This window comes from Hippoglossus stenolepis, chromosome 22 (assembly GCF_022539355.2).
Source record: "Hippoglossus stenolepis isolate QCI-W04-F060 chromosome 22, HSTE1.2, whole genome shotgun sequence".
Taxonomy (NCBI): Eukaryota; Metazoa; Chordata; class Actinopteri; order Pleuronectiformes; family Pleuronectidae; genus Hippoglossus; species Hippoglossus stenolepis.
In genome coordinates this window covers 10,952,645-10,973,699 of record NC_061504.1, presented here as the reverse complement: position 1 = coordinate 10,973,699, position 21,055 = coordinate 10,952,645, and the positions used below count along the sequence as shown (strand labels likewise).

Sequence of the window (21,055 nt, the reverse complement as noted above, 5' to 3'; positions counted from 1 at the left end):
TGGAGGGAGGGTGGAAATGGAAAAAATGAGAGGGGGAAGAGGGAGAAAGAGGAGTGGGACAGGGAGGGCATGCATTAAATAGGCAGGAAGAAATAAAGTTAGGGTGGAGAGAGAAGGAGAGGAGAGGGGGCGACGGAAAGAGAGAGTGCAGGTAGAAAAGAAAGAAAAGGGGAACGTGAGGCAGGTAGAGACGAAGACACGGGAAGAAAAAAAAGCTTCAAAAGGAGGAGAGAAATAGGTTGAGAAGAAAGAACAACAGGGATGAAAGCTGACCCGCAGACAGGCAGAGACCTAAAAACAGGCCAGAGAGACAGGCAGGCAGGCAGACAGGCCGGCAGACAGGGAGCTGTTGCAGCCAAAGACAGAGAGATGTGGGGGAGGGCAGTAACACCGTGCTGCTAATACCCCCGCTGCTTTGTAGTGAAGAACCCCAGTTCCCCTTCTAATGGTGAACTGTTCCTTTAATGATGGCAGTAAAACACACTCGTCACAGTTCAACTTTTACAACTTACCGGCCTAACACACACACACACACACACACACACACACACACACACACACACACACACACACACACACACACACACACACACACACACACACACACACACACAAACACACAGGCAGCAAAGCTCAAATGCAGAAGTAGCGTTTATAGTATGAAAAGGTTTTGTCACTGCAGCGACCTATATGTGGGCCTTTGTCTAATTTGGGTGCCTGCAAGCGTTTGAATTAGCTTGTTTAGAAGCTGTCAATCACGCAGACAGGCAGGATGTGGAGATATATTCTTAACATAAAGCCATTTGGTGACTGCTTTGATCCCAGCTGCCTTACAGTTACACACACACATGTTTCTGTACGGGCTGCCGCTCGGAAACCTTTTAAGTTAACACAGGAAAAAAGTGAACCGGGTGTCAGAGCCTCACTCGGTCTGTCGTGGTGTTCTTCCACGCAGGGGAGGTGGAGCTGAGCAGGGGGGGCACAGCGTCGGCTCTCAGCCTCAGGTGGTAGATTTCTTGAAGCCATGTGGATGAATCGTGTCAGAACATTCAGAGTCTGTCATTGGTTAAAATGTAATACTCTCATTTGAAGCTAAAGCAAAGAGATGGTTATCTAAACTAAAACATACAAAAACTAAGGTCAAAACCAGTTTGTCTTTCTCAAATGAAGAACGCAGAAAGACAACACAGGAAAATGTCCGGAACGTTCAGGCAAAGAGTGGCGCCTGCTGAGAGCTTGCAGGAGGCAGGACGCTCTGAATAAATTCCGAGCTCTCGAATCTCGTTGTCTTCCCAAGTTGACGTCTTTGTCTTCGTCTACATGTACCGCTCCTCTTTTTCATCCTGAGATATTTGTATTCTTCCGGTTTTGCGTCCGTCGAGTGTTAGAAATATCAGCAAAACGTCCTCCTGCTGTATTCTCAAATTGGCACACTCACCCTCCTTTTCTGATATTTTACCAGAGGACTGGCAGGAAAAGTTCTGGAAAATGTCTGGATCAACCAACTTGGACATTTGTGTTCTCACATACAGTCGCTCCGGAAAATTGTCTGGAGTTCAGTGCATGTCTGAAAGCAGCTTTAGGGAGGTTTGCTTTTGCCAGAGCCTGCCTTCAGTCTTTATGCTACAAAAAGAAAACCTGACAATCACTGTTTCTATGCACAAATATGAGAACTGTATCTCAAACTTGTCAAGACAACAGACTTTATATAAACTGGAAACTGTGGAAACCGTTGTGCGTGTGTGTGAAAACTAAAAAGGAGAAAGAAGGGGTCTCTGCCGGGTGGTGTGGTTTCACTGGGTGTCAGTTTGTGTGACTGTTTGCAAAAGGGAAGTAGAACTGTGAAAAGGTGTTGCACTCGCATGTTCAAACTCAGCAGCAGCGTGCAGTATATCACGAGCTGTATCTACATAAAGCTGAACGCCCGGCAGTGAAACTCCGGAGCTTCATTCACCCTCAGCTCGCTTTATTCAAAATGCAAATTGAGACTGCAACCTATACGCTAATGGCCGAGTTTGCATTCTCCTCACAGAGTGTTCGGCGGAATCGATTTCATTGAGAAAAAGAAAAGGGAAAAAGAAGTCTGTATTTTGAAAATGAAAAGAAGTGCTGCTTCACAGGTGGCCTGCTCCGCCACCACGCATCAAGGTGACCCAATGTAAAAACATGACAACCCACCCCTCCACCCTGCTGATGTGTCCTTGGGCAAGACACAGTAGATCCGGCAGAGCAGTGCTGGAGCCGAGCGTGACCTCTGACCTCCCAGAGGAGAGGCTGCAGACAAAAAGAGCCTTTTCCCGATGGGGATTAATAAAGTATCACATTATCATTTGAATGCAGCTGATCGTATCTGCGTCAGTCTACATTTCAGCCGGCAGACCTTTTCTGTAGAAACGTGTGATACGGCCGTGTCACGCTAACCCCCCCTGTATCTGCAGGGAGAGGACTGAAGACACAAATGTCAAATGATAAAGAAACAATTGGTGACGCTGCACGCCTCCCTTCTCTCCATTCATTTATCTATCAAGCTTAAATTTATTACAATGTCACGTCTCTTTGCTTGTATTTCTCTAGTCGCCTTGCTGCAGCGTTCAGCCGAGAAAAGTAGTAACGATAATAGTGTATGGGTAAAATAAGAAAGTCTATAAATATATGACATATTTTTTCTTTCGGCTCAAACGTAGTTTTTTTTAGCCGTTTCAGGGAAAAAGTGGCACAAAATGCCTCGGACGACTCTCTCACATCTCAGTGTGCGCTCATTGCAGCGTTATTGCACAAGACCAGAGGCCTGCAAAAGCAAACTTAGGAAACAGCAAACACTGACATTCTCTCATTCTTTCTTTCTCTCTGTCCCTGTGGTCAACAATCCCTCCGCTGGCCTTTATCCCCAAATCCCCATGGACAGAGAGTCAGGAGAGAGAGAATGCTTAAATGCTTTGAATGATGGTGTGGAATGCTAAAAAGAAGCGTGTGTGTGTGTGTGTGTGTGTGTGTGTGTGTGTGTGTGTGTGTGTGTGTGTGTGTTTGTGAGATGGTAGGGGGAGCGAGGAGGAGGAGGAAGAGGAGGAGGGGGGTCTCCTGCCTGGTCTAAGATCTGGTATGCGTGACTGAACAAGAGGAGGAGAAAGAGAGGAAAAGAAGGAAAAAAAAAATCCCCCCACCACAACCTGCCTTCCTAACTTCTAAAGACAGACAATGGCTACTGGCCGGCCTGGCAACCCTCTGCATGTGTGTGTGTGTGTGTGTGTGTGTGTGTGTGTGTGTGTGTGTGTGTGTGTGTGTGTGTGTGTGTGTGTGTGTGTGTGTGTGGTGTCACTTCACACACAGAACACGTCCTGATGGAAAGCAGAGAGAGGGAAATCTGCTCTAACCAACTTTAGCTCTCATTACTCGGCACATGCAGCCGCACAGACGCAGCTCTGCCACATGTGACATAAAGCACAGCAAAAATTAACCAAAACTAAAACCCTCAACCTTCTAATCAAACCATGAAATCCCCCCATGTTCACCCTCCTGAGCCCTGAGACCATGAAACCCAGCCGCCCTGAACACCTTCATGATGCATGTGAGGTTACAAATAATATAGAATAAAATAAAAAATCTGCTTCCTATAATAAAACTCACATGATTCCTAATAATAAACGCCTTGGTGATCATTAATTACACAGGCACTGCAGCCAAATGAAGACAGCAAGCATCCATTTTAAATTTCCTTGTAAATAATGAAACAACACAACAGATCTTTTTTCTTTTTTTCCAGCCCTTTTGAGAAGCAGGACCAGACTGATCTGGGACAATACTCAGAAAAGTGTGGGTGGTTATTTTGGAGCAAAGCATTGATATGAAAGCTGTTATTGTAGCTTCAATATGGATAAAATCCTGGTACTGACAATATCAAATTACCTCATGGAAACTCAGTTTTGTTTGAAACAGACAGGATGGTGACAATAATGACAGAGCTACCCCTCCACAAAAAGTAGTCCACACCGCTCTTTTTCGTTCATTATATAAATATCTTTAATTGTTTTAACCGTAAGAATATAAAACAATTTAATTTTGGGATTTCTGCATTTTTTCTTTTCTTCTTCTTCTTTACAAACACATAATATACAGTACATAATTTCATTTTTCAAACACACACACAGCTTGTTCAGCAGGACGCACATCCGTATATTAATTTTTCTAGCAGGTCATTTGCATTACATTAAAGCACGCGCACACAGGCCCCCGTGTGCTCGTGCGCATTTGTATAAGTGTGTGTGTGTGTGTGTGCGAGAGAGAGAGAGAGGGAGAGAGAGAGATGCATTCCGCTTGTAACCCGAGACGGAGGAAAGAGAGAGAGAGAAAAGGAAAATAATCGATCGCTCCTTCTTCTATAAGCATGTCTCAAAATATATTCAGGGTAAATTGTCTTTTATTCAGGGGAGAGATAGAGAAAAAGAGGAGGAAAAAAAAGACATGTCCATCCCCCTCTTCTTCACTCTGGAGCAACATGAATATGAATGCGACCTGTGTTGGCATCAACGTGGGAAAATAAAGAAGAAAAAAAAACAGAGCAAACCCTGATTCATTTCGATCAATAAAGGGTATTGATAAGACATAGAAATCACTTCAATTTGAAGTACGACGCTCTGAACAACATCCACTGACATTTATTTCCCCCAGCATCCCTTATAATAAAATACCAAATACCCCTATAATAGGTTACAATTACATATATTGCGTTTAATAATGGCCTGCTCATACCAATACCTCATATTGTATCTTAAAATATTCCTCTATCTAGTGTTATCATAGGATGACTACAGGTATTTCTTTAAGGGGGGAGCTGATAATCTTGTCTCCTTAATATTGATCAGTTGGAACATAAATGTTTGTTAAAGTTGGACTTCATTCCTAAAATTTGTAGATTAAAAAAAAAAAAAGCTCCTGTACACAAGCAGATTATGTTTTTTGCATAAAGTAAACGGTCTACATTTAACCAATTGCTTTCACTTTCTCTTTCTCTGGGAAATTGTTGCTGTTTATTTGTGGGGGGTAAATTAACAAAGGTAGTTAGATCGTGTCCTGGTCTCCTTTCTCCAGCTCTGCTGGCGGAGGAGGGAGGGAGGGATGGAGGGAGGAGAAGGGGGATGGGGGAGGGGGCAGACAGTCCCTTTAGGCACATTTTCTCCCAGTCTCTCATTCTCGCCTTCCTTCTTTTCCTTTTTAACAGTATACACCCTTTGAAAACAACCACATACGAGGTAGCCAAATGTTTCTTTAGGCGTGATGGCTGTAGCGGAGATTAAGTCGTAAATGTTTCAAATCCAGACTCACTGTAAGAAAAAATAAAAGTCTCCTACTCAAGTTTCAAAACCTCACTTTGCTTTTAGAATAAAAAGAAATCTTGGTGCCGGATTGGATGGATGCGAGTTTACGCTTCAAGATTTCCCACAGAAGCAAGTGTCAGTAAATGCAGCTGATTATTCTAATAGTTAGACACCTTTAGAAAATGTGTGAGAGGAGATGATTTGCATTGAAGTTACTCCAGTCCAAAGTCAGACTTCAAGAGATGTTAAAACTCAGTGTGAGATCAAAACAATTGCTAGCATTGATTTGCATGAGATTACAACAAAATAAGCAGGTTTTAATTCTTCCTCTCGTCATATCAAACACTAATTTAGATCCTGCAAGGCCAACGGAAAGGAAACGCAAAACATTTGGACAGAAAATCCTGGTCACATGGGAGAAGCGCACCTTACTCAGGAGGGTTTTCTCTCTTTTTAAAGAAGAAAAGATGTTTCCCCTCCCATCCACCACTCCCCTCTTCTTTCTCCTCATGTCCCTCATCCCAAAACAAAAAAGAAAACACACACACACACACTTACAAAAGAACATTTTCAATCACCTCACTTTCTCACTCTCTGTCATCTGCCAGAGTCCCAGGTTCAACACTTTAAGGCAGGGGAGCTGTGTGATCCTCTCCAGTCCCCTCTTGGTGATCTTGGTACATCCATACAGGTCGATGCCCGCCAGCTGGGTCAGGTGGTCCGCTATGAGCTCCAGCCCTTTGTCCGTGATGCGCACACACTGTCCAATGTTCAGGGTCCTCAGCTCGTGCATCTGCCTCACCATCCGGTTTATCCCATCATCAGAAATGTGACACGAGCACAGGGACAGCGACTTGAGCTGGTACAGCCCCTGGGCGATGTACGCCAGGGTCTGGTCCCCGATCTTGTCGCAGAAGGACACGTCAAGTCCAGAGAGCCTTAGGGTGCCCATGGCGAGGTGCATGGTCCCCGTGTCGCTGATGTTGTCACAGGAGCGTAGGTTGAGGCTCCACAGAGAGGCCATGTGGGAGAGGTGGATCATCCCTGCGTCCGAGATCCCCCCACAGAAGCTCAGGTTCAGTACCCGGAGCTTTGTCAGCCCCTTGGAAATGTGCTTGAGTGACAGGTCCGTCAGTTTCTGACAGTCCTGGAGAGTCAGGTACTCCAGGTTCAAGCAGCCCTCTGCAGCGCTGCGGGTCATGCCCGCCAAATGTCCAATCCCCACATCCGAGACATGCCTGCAGGACCTCAGATTGAGGCTCTTGAGTCTATGCAGGCCCCAGGCTATCAAGAGAAGCCCAGTGTTGGTGATGTTGCTGCAGCCACCAAGCTCCAGCACCTCCAGGTTCTTCAGATACTGAGCTATCCTGCCGAGACTGGAGTCTGTGATCTGCTTGCACAGACTCAGGTTCAAAACCCTCAGTGATGGGATCTCCTGCACGAATGCATGACCCAGCCCGTTATCTGTGAGGTTGTAGCAGCCGGACAGGTTGAGGGACTCGATGTTGGGCATCCCCTGGATCACATAGCTCAGGCTGCGGCGCAGCGAGAGGATCTGGACCCTCCGTATGCCCCTTGCCTGGAGGCTGGGGAACAGGGAGGGATTGGCCCGGCGGAGGTGCAGCTTGGCCTCCACCCCCCTCCACACCGACTTGTGGTAGGATGCATCCCTCCAAGCGATGCACACTTGGGCAACCCTGCCTTTGTCCCTCACGTCCAGATAGCTGAAAATCATGGCCAAAATTTCCGGGAAGAGGCACGAAATGTGCGTCTCCATTGTTTTTCAAAACCCAGGCATATAAGAATTAATACTCCACACCTCCAAGGCTGAAAAAAAAAAAGAACCAACTCCCTCCCCTGCTCCTCTTGCACTGAGGCAAAGTATCAACAGTCCCAGTTATCCATGGGAGTGAAACAAGGAATAAGAGTTGTGTGTTTCTCTCTCTCTCTCTCTCTCTCTTTTTCTCACATTGAACTGTGCCGAAATCGATCCAACTCTCTCCAGCCCCACGTGATCCGCTCTGGTGGCGCAGTAGGACTCAAATGCATTAAAAGAAAAACACAGAAAACAAAAAAAAAAAGGAGCGTTTATTCCTGTCTCAGCCCCTCTCTCCGCCAAAAAGAGGAGGAGAGGGGGCGAAGGGAAGGAGGAGGAGGAGGAGGAGGAGAGGAGGAAAAAGCGTCGATCCTTCCCCCTCTCTCTCTCTCTCTCTCTCTCTCTCTCCCTCGCTCTCTCTCTCTCTCTCAGGCGACGCTTCCTTGTGTTAAACCCACGGAAAGACGTCCTCTCTCGGCCGAGCGCGGATCCAGACGCTCGCACATTTTCAGCAGGAGAAAGTTGAGGCGGTGAGGGGAAATTAAAAAAAAAAGGAAAACAGCCAGCAGCTCTCTCAACGCCGCCTGTTCGAAAACACCTCCATGACAGAAAGAGACGCGAGGACGGTCGAGCGAGGCTGTCTTTGTACAGAGAGAGAGGGAGAGAGAGAGGGAGAGGGAGAGAGAGAGGGGCGTCCTGAGCTCAAAGCCTTTGTCTGCTCTTTTCAAACCGACTTGGCAGAGACCGCTTCACTCCGGCTGAGCGGCGGGGGTGCACACAAGCACTACCCCCTAATGTATTCTTGTTGAACCGCTTTAAAATCACACTGAACGTTACCATGAGAGTTGAGACCTGATTTATAACGCGGTGTAATATGTGTGGTGGTGTTGGATAAGCGATTTGATGCGAATTAAACTCGCGCCGTGCCCGCGTCCCCCCCTCCAGCCTCCGTGTCAGCCACTTGGTCTCTCCCGCCTCAGCTGGAACGGTGCGAACAGTTTCCCTTGGAAACCAACTTCTTACAATTCAGTTCACTTTGGGCTTTAACCCTTTGAGTGGACCACACAGGAAACACGGCGCAGGAGCCCCCTGCGTTTAGAGGGACTTTATCACAAGTTGTCACACAGAGAGCAAATCAAGAGGAGTCACGTCTCCTCATGATCAATAACAGACAGAACAGTCAACACATACACTTGGTTTGATTCTACACATTATTATAATTCATAAATTGATCAAATACTTGAGAGGGTTTTTTTGTTTAAAGGGATAGTTCACCCAAAAATGAAAAATTCACTCATTATCTACTCACCACTATGCCGATGGACGGCAAAACACTTTTGGAGTTTCAGGGGTAAACAGCGTTGCAGCCAAATCCAATACAATTGGAGTAAATGGTGACCACTTCTTCAAACAACAGAAATAAACATAAAATGCCTCCACATTGCTCCTGTGGTGTCATCCAAGTGTCCATTAGCCCCGACATTCGAATTCGACTTGAAGCGGCGTCATTTACACCGTGTTTTTAGCCTAAATATAGGATTATGTAATGTTCTTGATGTGTGGATAACAATGTAAGAAAGGATAAAAAATTAAATGTAATTAAAAACTTTAATTAATTTCAAGATGCTTTATTGGATCAGTATTTGGCACCATGTTGCCAATATTTGTGTGTGTGTGTGTAATTTGAGCTCTTCTCTGTCCCACTGTTACATCTGTGTTATTAATCTGTCCCTGTCCCTATCATAAATGTTAAACAAATACAGGCTATTGATACAGAGCACATATAGTTGCCAAGGGTGAGCTGGTGCTAGAATAATCTAATAAGTATTGAAAAACTTATCTCTCTAAGTCTCTCTAATAAAATACCAAAATTATCACTTTGAAACTGTCCTTGAATCATCGCTGGTACTGAGAGTGAACATCAGTGTACACGTCTATATCAGTTATTACATAGCAGAAATGTTCTAAACTGCTCATTTCACATATCAAAGCGTGACCATGCTCCAAAAACATCAGTATAGGTAGTAGGACAAAGGTCTTTTTTGTGCTGTCGACCAACCTGAAACTTTCCTCCCCTGCAGAGGGCCCCTCTGACCCCCACAGGAGCCTCGGCCTGTGTGTGTGTTCACGTGTTTTTTATGTATGTGTGCATTTGTATTTGTGTAGGCACAGACAGGAAAACCTATGTGTCTGTGCACATGTGGCCTTTGCATGTAAACAGTATATTACTATAGGCATTTGTTGCCGTGTGTGTGTGTGTGTGTGTGTGTGTGTGTGTGTGTGTGTGTGTGTGTGTGTGTGTGTGTGTGTGTGTGTGTGTGTGTGTGTGTGTGTGTGTGTGCGTGCGTGCGTGTGTGTGTGCGTGTGTGATAATATGACAGGGGAGCCGTTTGCTGGAGCCAGCGGAGTGTGGCAGAGTGGTGAAGGAGAGAGAGAGAGAGAGCGATAGGAGGGAGAGAGAGAGAGAGAGAGCGATAGGAGAGAGAGAGAGAGAGAGAGAGAGAGAGAGACAGAGGGAAGAGCTGATGAGAAACCTAGAGACAGAGAGAGAGAGAGAGAGAGAGAGAGAGACGATAGGAGAGAGAGAGAGAGAGATAGGAGAGGCAGAGAGAGAGAAAGAGAGCGATAGGAGAGAGAGAGAGAGAGAGAGATAGGAGAGGCAGAGACGGCGATAGGAGAGGGAGCGGCAGCAGCGATCAGGTAAAGGATAACAGTGAGGGAGAGGAGCTGCAGCAGAAACAGGCATTTTTACATGGAAAGAAGCAGCCGTGCACAACCGACAGAAACTCTCCTCACTTCCTCCACTTCTCCCTCTCATCCTCTCATCTTCTCATCCTCTCCTTCCTCTCTCTTCTCCTTCTTCTTAAACGATAGCTGTTCCTTCCCTAACATGACTTTACTGTGATGAATAGAGGACAAAATCCACGACAGAGTCACATTGTAAAGTTCAACCAGAGCTACTTCTGCAGTTAGAGTCACATTAAAGGAGTGTTTTCTAAAGTTGCACTCATTTCATCCCCATCATCTCCTCCTCATGGCCCTCCTCGGTCTCCTTTCCTCCCATTTCCCAAAAGCTCTCAACTCTCGTCGTCTTGACACTTTGACCTCTTCGTCAGTGACCTCTTTTTTATCCTGAGACATTTGTATTCTGCAGTTTCGTGTCCGTCGTGTGGTAGAAATGTCATCAACACCCCCACTCATGACCCCTCTGGGACATTTATTCCTGCTGTTTTCTCACGTGGACTCACTCTGTCATTTTGCAGGAAAAGTTCTGGAAAATATGCCTCGGACATTTGCATTCTCACATACAGAGTTCAGTGCATGTCTGGAAGCACCTTTAGTGGAAAATTCTATGTTCACCTCTCACCATCTCCTTTCATTAGCATGAGGTAAAAGTCAAATACAAAGAAAAAGATATTAATCATACACACAAGGATTAAACAAATATTCTAGATTTACAGAATAAACATGCATCCAAACATCTCCCTCCAGCTAGAGCAGTCATGACCACAACGCTATAAATCTTTCCATAATCTGAGGAATGACTCAGGGATTGATGTGACAGCGCTGATGAACACAGTTCTGCTTTGTCATGGAACAATATGTCGTTAATGTCTTTGTGGTTTCGGTCTTTACTCCTGCTCTAACCAGCACTGTACTCAGATTTGCCAAAATACGAAGTTATAATTAATTTAGAATCAGTGATGTAAGGAACTTTTTAATAAAACATTGAGGGTATTTAAGTGGAGGGTTCACAGTCTCTTATGAAGCTCTAACAGGCTAATTCAGTCAGTTTTAATTAGTACTTTAAGGCCTTTTTATATTCTCTTTATACAGCATGGTTTTTATGTCGTATCATCATAAAATCAGCTCCCCATATGGGTGTACTTAGGGACAGTTATAAGACACACATCTTTGGATTAATTCCGCCATTTTAAAACTCAACAAAGCGTTCACTATCGACCTAAACTGTCTGGTGATGATTTTTAACGCCCCCCTCTTCATCAAGGGCAAAAAAGAAGCAGTTAACTGTACCGTCCCCTGTGGCTGCCAACACCTACGTCCTTGGTGCCCGAGCATTGTCGTGCATTTTCAAAATAGAGATCCTGACATGAATACCAAGCTTTATAATGACTGCAAACACCTTGAGTTTGGGATGGGGGAGATTAACAGCAGCCTAAACGTGGATAAATCGTGGCCGCTGCTGGTCACTCTGCCGGGGACTTACCAGGGCTGCACACAAAAACTGGTCACTCATAAACCATAATGTGATCTGCCTCGCCCCAAAAACGCTGTGTTCAACCAACGTGTACGCTGATACTCGGCCTCGGAGCAGTCGTCTCGAACAAATTTATGTTCGCTTGGTTCAAAACAGAAAATAAAACGTTTGCCAATGTGGCTTTAAGACTGCCAGCCAGACTGCGCTGTGTAGGAGGTTATTTAGCACACGTTTTAATATCAGAAGTGTGTGTGTGTGTGTTTGTGTGTTTGTCATTAGTCAGTCACTCAGCTGACTTGCTCCATTTTCTATGTGCACAGCAAGATAATTAGAGATGAGAGAGGTAGAAGAAAGAACGACAAAGTAGAGAGGAAGAAGTGAAGAGAGGAGGAGGAGGAGAGAGGCAGGTCTATGTGCCACAGGCTTTCTCTTCAGCAGCAGTAGCCGAGTCTCTCTCTGCATGACCTGCATGTGTGTGTGTGTGTGTGCGTATTTGCTCAGCATGCATTCTTTTCTGTTTTTCTGTCTCCCTCTGTCTGCCTCATAGCCCAGCTGTGTGTGTGTTTGTGTGTGTATGTGTGTGCATGTGTGTGTCATACCTCTCTTAGAAAACCCGCTGGGCCCTAGCTAGCACTCACACTGAGCCAGAGAGGAGAGAGCGAGGGATGGTTAGATGAGGGCAGGGAAGGAGGAAAAGTGAGAGGGTGAGAAATAAGGAATAGGTCAGAGGAAGAGGGGAAGAGGAGTATTTTTAGAGGATGTATCAGGAGGGATGAAGAGGGAGAAGCAGCGGGGCAGCCACATGCTGCTTTCTGAATATTAAAATGGAGGTTAGAAAATGGGCTAAAAGGCGAAAAAGACGAGGAGGAAATGTTGAAGTGATGCCAGGAGTGAGATGTGGCATGCAGGTGTGTGTGTGTGTGTGTGTGTGTGTGTGTGTGCGTGTGATTCTGCTCGTCATGTGACCCATTATGTGTGTGTCTCCTTCTGTTTGTGTGACTTTATGTGTCTGCATTTGATGATTCAGGGGAGGGCTCTTACTGGATAATTGCTCGCCTCGACAACGTGCCTCATCTGCACCCACAGCGATCACCGGTTGCCACGGTTACGTGGGCGTGTGTCAACACGTCCCCTCCCGAAAAGCGACACCGTCCTGAATGGATATTACCATGACTGTGTAGATTCTCCTCGTCCATACACACACACACACACACACACACACACACACACACACACACACACACACACAAAAATATTAAAGACAAAGCAGACAATGCACCAAGTGCCTGAGACACACCAGAGCTTTGTGTGTGTGTGTGTGTGTGTGTGTGTGTGTGTGTGTGTGTGTGTGTGTGTGTGTGTGTGTGTGTGTGTGTGTGTGTGCACTCACTGTATACAGTAAGTGATGAATCTTTTATGTTCCTTCAGGTGTTGTTTTGCTTCACTGGGGCTTCACCTGTGCAGCATTGAAACACTGTGCGTGCGTACATGTGTGTGTGTGTGTCAGTGTTTCATCACATTAGAGGTATTTGTCTATCCTCGTGGGGACAAAAAAAGCAAGTCCCTGAATCAAATCATTACATTTTTAATTTGAAGACAGGTTTTAAGGTCAGTAAATGACAAATTTCCAAACATAAATTTGCAGTATTATACCAACATTGATAACGAACAGTGACGCATTACTTCACAGGTGATGAGAGCAAGAGAAAAAGTTCAGTGTGTTAAAAAAGGATGAGATTAAAAAGAGAGAAAGGGGAGAGCAGATGCAAACAGAGGGAGAACACAGGGTCATGGCCAGGAGATGCAAGCGTCCTGTTTTCTCTGCATCTCTCTTTCTCTTTTCATGCCTCTCTCCATCTATCTCCACCTGCCTTTCTTTCTGTTTCCTCCCTCTTTTCTTCCCTTTTCTTCACTTTCTCCTCCGTCTCGCTGACAGCCCGTCTGTGCTTCCGTCTCGCCACAGTGCCTCTCAGGCTGTGTGTGTGTGTGCACGCACTGCTACCCTGCTCCAGTTTTTGTGCACCACACAGGCTGCCTAGGTGTGTGAGTGTGTGTGTGTGTGTGTGTGTGTCCTCAACAATGCTTTTTTTTTCTGCCAGCTCTGCAGTCTGACATAGGAGATTTTTCAGCCGCGTGCTCTCTCTCCCTCAGTAGTCAGCATTTTGGCATTTCCTCAATGCACTCTGTCATCTGTTGGCATGAGGCTGTATATCGGTGTGCGTGTGTGTATGTGTGTCTGTTTATCTGGGTGGTTTTGTGCGGAGAGCCATGAAGGTGGAAAGCAGCAATTTTTTAATCTTAGAAATTGCGCTATAGCGGGTTTTGGGGGTTTTGATGTGGAGGTACATGTATCATTACCTGAGCTGGAGGCCAGATCCATTCACCTGTGTTCAAGGCAAATGTTCAAAATGCCAAGAGTCTTCTACAAGATGAAGCACGAACCAAGGACTGAACAGCATCTAGTCAAAAGTTTCCACTCTGTTATTCGGGGCGTCACCTTTTTCTGACAGTCATGATTCACTCTAGTCTAAAGGACAAGATTTGAATTTCGGATAGGTACAGAAATTTCCTCGGTAACACTGGAGATTTAAACTTTAAACTCGAAATCTGACAACATAAGTTGAAGATAAGGGCTGAAACTTGCTTAAAGTGAAAGTTAGAAGGCTCTGCATGTCTACCACAGCTGCCACATGTTCATTTAAAAGAAATGTGCATGTGGAGGGAAAGTCCGACCATGTGTTCACGGGGAAATACCAGCAACTCTTTAGACGGTGGTTGAGCTTTTTTTTTTCCAAAGAGTAGTTAGATTAGTTACTGAAACAAAGTTGTTAAAAGTTGTTACATCTAACAACAAAGGTGCTAATTTGGCGGCACTGCCTGTAAACGCTCCCACATGATGTCAGAGAAACTGTTCGAGTCATTTCGAATGAGCATCGGGGAAACTCCCAACACTCGACCACTGGTGCATCACTCAGTCACGCTGCTTTCAGGCATGCACTGAACTTTGGAGAAAGATTTCCGGACATTTTCTGGAGTTTCATTCAAATTTATTGGCGAGTGGTAGGGGGTTATACTCATCCACTCAGTGTAAACAGTGTATAACTTGGATGATAATAAATACTGTACATTAAATAGAATAAATCCATTTTAAGGGGTTTTGAAGCTCATCTTGTTTTTCACCAATATCAGGTTTATATAGAAGCTTGAGGAACTGTTTTTAGCTTGTAATGTTTTTATACTTTCCAGGTCCCTGCTTCCTTCAGGAATACAATTTAATGCAGTGAAGTATATGAAGTGGATTTAACAACCTTGCTGGACCTGTTAAAAAAATGCCAAGACCTGTGTCCAAGTCCAAATACTCACAAAGCTGAGACATATAAGAGGAAAATATTAGCAAAACAGAGTGGAATGCAAAGTGTTTCCATAAATAGCAGCAAAGACAAAGATGAGTCATCAGTGACTGAATGTGGAGCCAAATTATTTTTACTCGTTAGCTTTACTCCCACATCAGAGAACTTTAAAATAACCACAGACATTTAAGTCCAAATTAGGTCCATCACATTTTATTGACGTCAAATTTATACGACCTGTCATTCGTCCTACTTATCTGCGACTATCGGCCGTTACTGTAAAACACAAGGAGATGCTGTGAACCAAATAATGTCAAATTTTCTATCTACATAACATTTGTTTGGCAAAGTGTATCATCTTAAAATCCCAGAAAAAAATGTGTATGTGGGACGATGATGACAAACAACGGAGATGAGAGATGAAGAAGAACTTTATGCTGATAACTATAAACAACCTGTGAATAATTCATTGTTAAGGAAAAACATTGTGTCTGAATTAAACATTCTAAGACTGAATGAGGGACAGGGGTGGTAGAGAAAAGAGGATGGGATGAAGAGAACGGAATTCCAGATGATGGAGACGCTGGTAAAGATGTAATCTGTCCTGAAAAAAAAACTAAACCAAAAGTTGGAGGAAAATAATTCGACATCATCAAAAGTGTACTGGTTTTTCTCTGTGTGTGCTCATACATCTGTGTATGCTTGCAAATCTGTTTGTGCAGGTTTGAGCGTGTTAATTTCTCCAGGGATGGGATCAGGAGACCAGTGTAGTTTGACCAGCAGAGCTCCAGGGCACCAGAGGGGGGGATCAGGGGAATAAGACCCGGCCACAGCAGCTTCTCCCTGGGCTTCCCGATCAGGGATTCAGCCTCTCCCGGGGCTTCAGTCCAGTGCCAGAGCTTTCTCAGTTGTTCCATTTCCACCAAACAGAGCTAGTCCAGGCTTATTTATGAGTTTAGACTCAGATTATATTCATCAGCCAGATCAGATGGATCCAGAAAGAGAAGGAGGGAACGATAGAGGGAGGGATGAATAGAATTATAAACGGCTGATGAATGTCAATTTCGGGAGAGAAATTGTCAAAGGAAGGAGGAAACATGCACGACACAACAAAACGGAGAGATGCAGAGAAACAAATGGTGATAAAGGGCAGAGAGACGCGGGAGATGGAGGGAGGACGAGACGATGAACAAGCGAGGAGGAGAAGTATAGAGGAGATATATTTAGAGAGAGAGTTTTAGCCTCCCAGCAAGAGGCATGACTCATCTTCTGCCAGCTGACAGAAGGATGGATGGAGGGAAGGAGGGAGGGAGGGCGGAGATGGACAGAGACGGGTAGTGAGGGATGGAGGAGAGGGGAGAGCAAGCGTGACGGAGAAGGGAGACGCGGTTGGAGAAAGGGGGATAGGAGAATGTGGGAGGAAGGGACGGAGGAGAGAAGGAAAGGAGGGATGACGGCTGAGAATCCGACTAAAAGAGGATGGAAGAGACCGTCGAACATGCAAATACACATGTAAGGTGCAAAAACAAAGACTGAGATAAAGCACAGGGTCTCTCTCAGCTGCTGCCAAGTCCCACTGCATTTCCCCAGTGTGTGTGTGTGTGTGTGTGTGTGAGTGAGAGAGAGAGAGAGAGAGAGAGAGAGAGAGAGAGAGAGAGAGAGAGACTGAAGTTGAGGTATATGGCTACAGTAAGTGGAGCAGGTATACTTTCATCCACCCGTGGGTCTGCTGCAGGTTGTATTTGTAGTTTGAGCTCTTTGGTTGTTACGCATGTGTCCGTGTGTCTGCCACATATTCCCATGTCTGCTCTGCATGGTTGTTTTTATATCTAATCAAAAGAAAAAACGACAGGAGCTTAGAAACAGTGGTTGAGATGAGCGACCCCCACCAATTTCCAATGGTACTGTATCCAGAAGACAGGCACAAATATGGACAAAAGGAATGTAGAATACGCGGTCTGTTTACATAGCTAAGGTTTACAGGGGCGTTAAAGAGTAAGGTAGGCAAAACAGGTGGGGGGTTGCTTCTGTTCGATGTAGGGCCCCCCTGGGTCCCTTTTGCCTGGGGCCCTCAAAGTCCCTTGAAACCCTCATGCGTCGATGTATATATGCTGCTCAGGTTGCTCTGCTGCTCATCAGCCTCTACTGACTTTCTATGGCCGCCAGAAACAAATTCAAGCTACCAACACGTTTCTGTATCTGCACATAAGCCAATCACTGTGCAGACTGTTCTGGTTTATGGTTCCTCCATGTTGGACTCACCCGATGAATGCTGTCAGAGGAGAGGCATCCCTCTCTGTCTTCAACAATTTCCTGAAGCACCTCCGCTCCTAACTCCTCAAACCCCAAACTCTCCCACTGTACCAAAGCTCTGGTGTTGTCAAGCTCTAGTGCAAGTCGCTTAGGACGAAAGCGTCCTACAGGGTCCTTAAGTAAACCTCTGAGTCCCTTCAGGCTGCAGGGTTGTGCTCTGCTGCGGTGCCTGACCTTTGACCTCTTGGTGGAGGCAGCGGAGGAGAAGGAAACATGATAGATGCAAGTAAAAGACGCTCAGGTTTCCAGTTGTTCATCGTGCATTTTAGAGGAACATTACAACTGGTGCTGCACTGTGAAATTAATATGTATTCACAGTTTGCTGGCAATGATGGGATGCAACTAAGTACATTTACTCAGTTCAAAATTGATACACTTAGTATCAAATTCATGCTGCTTTCATAATATTTTTTTTGCATTATCACTTTTGATTCATGTACATGTTTGTTATGTTTTTAAACTTTAACTGAACATGTTCAATAAAGGGTTTTTATCCACTGTGATGAAGAGGTTTTATTTTACACCTAGTAAAAGATCTGAATATTTGCTTCCCCACTGATTGAAAGCAGCTGAACAGTGAGACACTAGAACATTTCTGCTTCTAGTTTGAATGCACTGTTGAGGACAGGCTGTCTCTTCGATGCTCAGGTTGAGTCTGGCCTCCACCTGGTCGGAGAAGGACGCACCTTTATGCACCACGTCTTTTGGAGAAATTAACCCTTGAACTCAGAAGCCGTTTGCACGATTCTTCTGAAATCAGCCACAAACTGGGGTTAAAGTCTGAGGGTGAGATGCTGCAACTGTGTTTCCTTGAGCTGCAACAAAAAAACAAATGCCCTCATCAAATGTGTCACATGCATCCTCTCTTCTCTCGCTCTGCCCTGACTCCCTCCATATACACTCCGAGGATTATATTTAACTAGAGGGTGATCAATTTTCAAGTGACAGTCATTTCTAAAAATTGGCAATTAGCATTTTTGGCATCGACGGCTTCCAGGGGCTCAGCTCAGACATCAGCCGAGCGCAGCTGCTTTCCCTGCAGGAGAAAGCGGCCTGGCTCTCTCGCTGCAGCCTGGCACTGACGGCAATAAAAAACGAGCGAGTGAGGCTGCTGGTTAATCCAGAGAGGAGCCGCATGCCGACTCTTTCAGGCATTGCTCCCTGTTGCATGACTATTGCTCATATCCTCCAGGGATAAGTCCCCCATCTCTCTCTCTCTCTCTCTCTCTCTCTCTCTCTCTCTCTCTCTCTCTCTCTCTCTCCGTCTGCCTCCCTCACTGTGTATCCATTACTTGGACACTCCCTCTCTCTTCCACTCTCCCTGTTTCCCCTCCTTCCTCTTTCATTCCTTCTTTATCTCACTTGGTCCAAAGTTTTGTCTCAGTGCTCTGAACCCTCACTGCCTTTCATTTGGCTGCGTGTGTGTATCGAGGCTGAACTGCTCCTCCTTGTGTTTCAACGAGCACATCACAAGTTGACTACTACTGCGACTACGTCAAATATCAGTGTGGCTGCTTCAGTCCATTATATCTGATGCGGTCCCAGAATCCGCTGTTGGCCTCCTTAGTTCCCAAATAATGAGACTACCAGTGTTTTAATGATCAAAGCTCTCAGGAGGAGAAACATATTTATTTTTTCAGATGTCTCAACCGAAATACATCCTGTTTTGAAATGTAAAAAAGGTCTCAAAACCCTTTTACAAGCTCGAGAGCCACATACACATGACACAAAGACCCTACAATTTCTGCAGTTCCTTCCCATCAAAGCAGTAGATGGCGCTGTGATGTCAGTGAAAGGCTGATCATTAATAACAGGCCGGCTGCTGATTGGTCTGTCATCAATAATCCTGAGTCATTGTCTTGTCGCAGTCTTTCCTTCTCCTGAGTCTCGGGGAGAGAAACAAACACAAGTATGAGTCGACAAAAATAACAATGACTTGAAACTGAAAACAACAGGCCGTGTGACATTTGTAAACTTTTCTCTTGATCACTTCTAAATGTACTGCTTCACCATTATTTGCTTTAGTGTGCAGCAGCAGCAGTTGTGCAAGTGTTGGCCAAACGCACTGAACATCATCTAAAATCATACATGTCAGTTTTTAACATTTATCAAAACATGAAATATATCTAAAATGATGCACGTGGCATTTACAATATTTGTATTTAATGATGCTTCTAAGATAAGATAAGATAATTATTGATCCAAGAAATATTACAGCAGCCCAGTACATAATAAGTACAGGAGAACAAAGAATAGAAGAGAATAGAGTAAGAATAGAACTGAGTATCATAGAATAGAATAGAACTAGTAAAGACAACAGTTACATACTGAAATATAAAGTAGTACAAATACTGTCTATTACAGTATATCGTATATGGTACAGTGTAGTATATAAGATGTTATACATGATACTGTCATGAGTCACAAACCAGTACCTCTATCTAATCTAAATAAATTCCAATACGCCAGAATCTTATATAATATAGACACAGCAGCTGATACAGAGAAATGTGTGTTTTTAGCCAAATGGGGGCGCTGTTGTCTCAGTAACCTGAAGCGTACAAACGGAAACCGACGCAAGGTGCCTCATGTATATGGAGATGACAACGTCTGGATACAGACAATATTTAAATACAGACTCTTTCAGTCCAACCAGTTTTTATGTTGTTTCGCTATATAAACACGTTTCTGTTTCCTAAAACATGTTTACTCACCCGACCAACCTGACTCTGACACACACACAGAATATCAACCAGCAGTCAGATGTATATTGAAGGCAGCCAGTTAGATCACTTCACTGTGTGTGTGTGTGTGTGTGTGTGTGTGTGTGTGTGTGTGTGTGTGTGTGTGTGTGTGTGTGTGTGTGTGTGTGTCCGGGAACTTGGGGCCCCAGGGGTGAAAGGTGTGCGGCCCCTGCTTAACATTGCTGCGGGTCTATTGTCATGCAGAGACGAATGACATCCGACTCTGATCCAACAGAAACCCTAGAATGACATGGAGAAGAATTTATAACACAAAAGATATCACATAATTTAGGGATATAGATGAAAAGATGAATATATGGTTAAAATAAACGTAGGGGTCTTTGGTGGTGTGAAAGTCTGTGTTTAAACTGATCTTTGTGTCTAATAATACCAAAATAGATCCCCAAGGGGTTTAGAACGCGTAAAACGGAGGAATCTATGTTTCAGCAATGCCTGTTTCCAAATGCTGTCTTGATACCTTCAGAGTTATTGTTTTCTTTTCTTCTTGATTCCATTTGGATTTCTTATTTGATCTTATAAAGTCTTAAATACTTCAGGGTCCAGATTCTTTAAATCTCAGGGCCCGGTGTAACCTGTCTGTCGCTTGTGGACGCACTGATTCTTTAGAGAAGCGCTGAGTCGGATCAGAAGAGGCAGCTCCACCGCAGCTCCACCGCGCACACACCCTGTGCGTCTTTGACCGGGTCATGAATTGAGGGGAGCTCGCTCCCAAATGCCTTTTCTTTACTTTCCCGGACTTTGCAGGACTCCCGGCCGTCTTTGTGAGTGTGTGTGTCCGTGCGTAAACGTGTGTGTGGAGGCGGTATGTCGCCCTTTATTTTCGCACACCAAAGAAGAGGGGATTAGGCGATTTTGAAGCGCTCACCTTTTATCCAAACAAATTATCCACTTCAGCTAATAAAAGGAATTTCTCCCTTTCTGGCCTATACAGTAAAAAGCTTTCTGCTTGCCCTTATTTTACGCACTTCATTTGGATTAACGTCAAATGTGACGCACACATTTCACTTTTAAGTTTTAGTAAATGACCAAAACTGTGAGTCCATGGATGAACAATGCATTGATCACTGATTGATCGGCCTAAAAACCTAGCAATAGATTAATGATTTCCTTCCATTGGGATTCAGTTTAGCTCATTCCAATCCTTGTGAACTCAAGGTCTCCAGTAACGCAGGTGCTTCCAGACTGAAAACACCCATTTGTTGATCTGCTGCTCTGCGCGCAGGCGTGCGCGATGTATGGCCGTAAAAGGGGGGTGGAGGGAGGGAGGGATGGAGTGGTCT

At 44.8% G+C, this 21,055-nt stretch overlaps 2 protein-coding genes across 3 annotated transcripts in view; one reads left to right on the top strand and one right to left on the bottom strand.

Annotated features, from left to right (window-relative positions):
- The window catches only part of wnt5b (wingless-type MMTV integration site family, member 5b), a 75,097-nt gene that overhangs the window by 38,754 nt on the left and 15,288 nt on the right, over window positions 1–21,055 (top strand). The gene's annotated exons all lie outside the window — the stretch shown is intronic.
- Window positions 4,042–7,843, bottom strand: fbxl14b (F-box and leucine-rich repeat protein 14b). Its single transcript, XM_035147562.2, has one exon. The coding sequence runs from the start codon at window positions 7,087–7,089 to the stop codon at window positions 5,887–5,889; it is 1,203 nt and encodes a 400-aa protein (XP_035003453.1). The 5' UTR covers window positions 7,090–7,843; the 3' UTR covers window positions 4,042–5,886.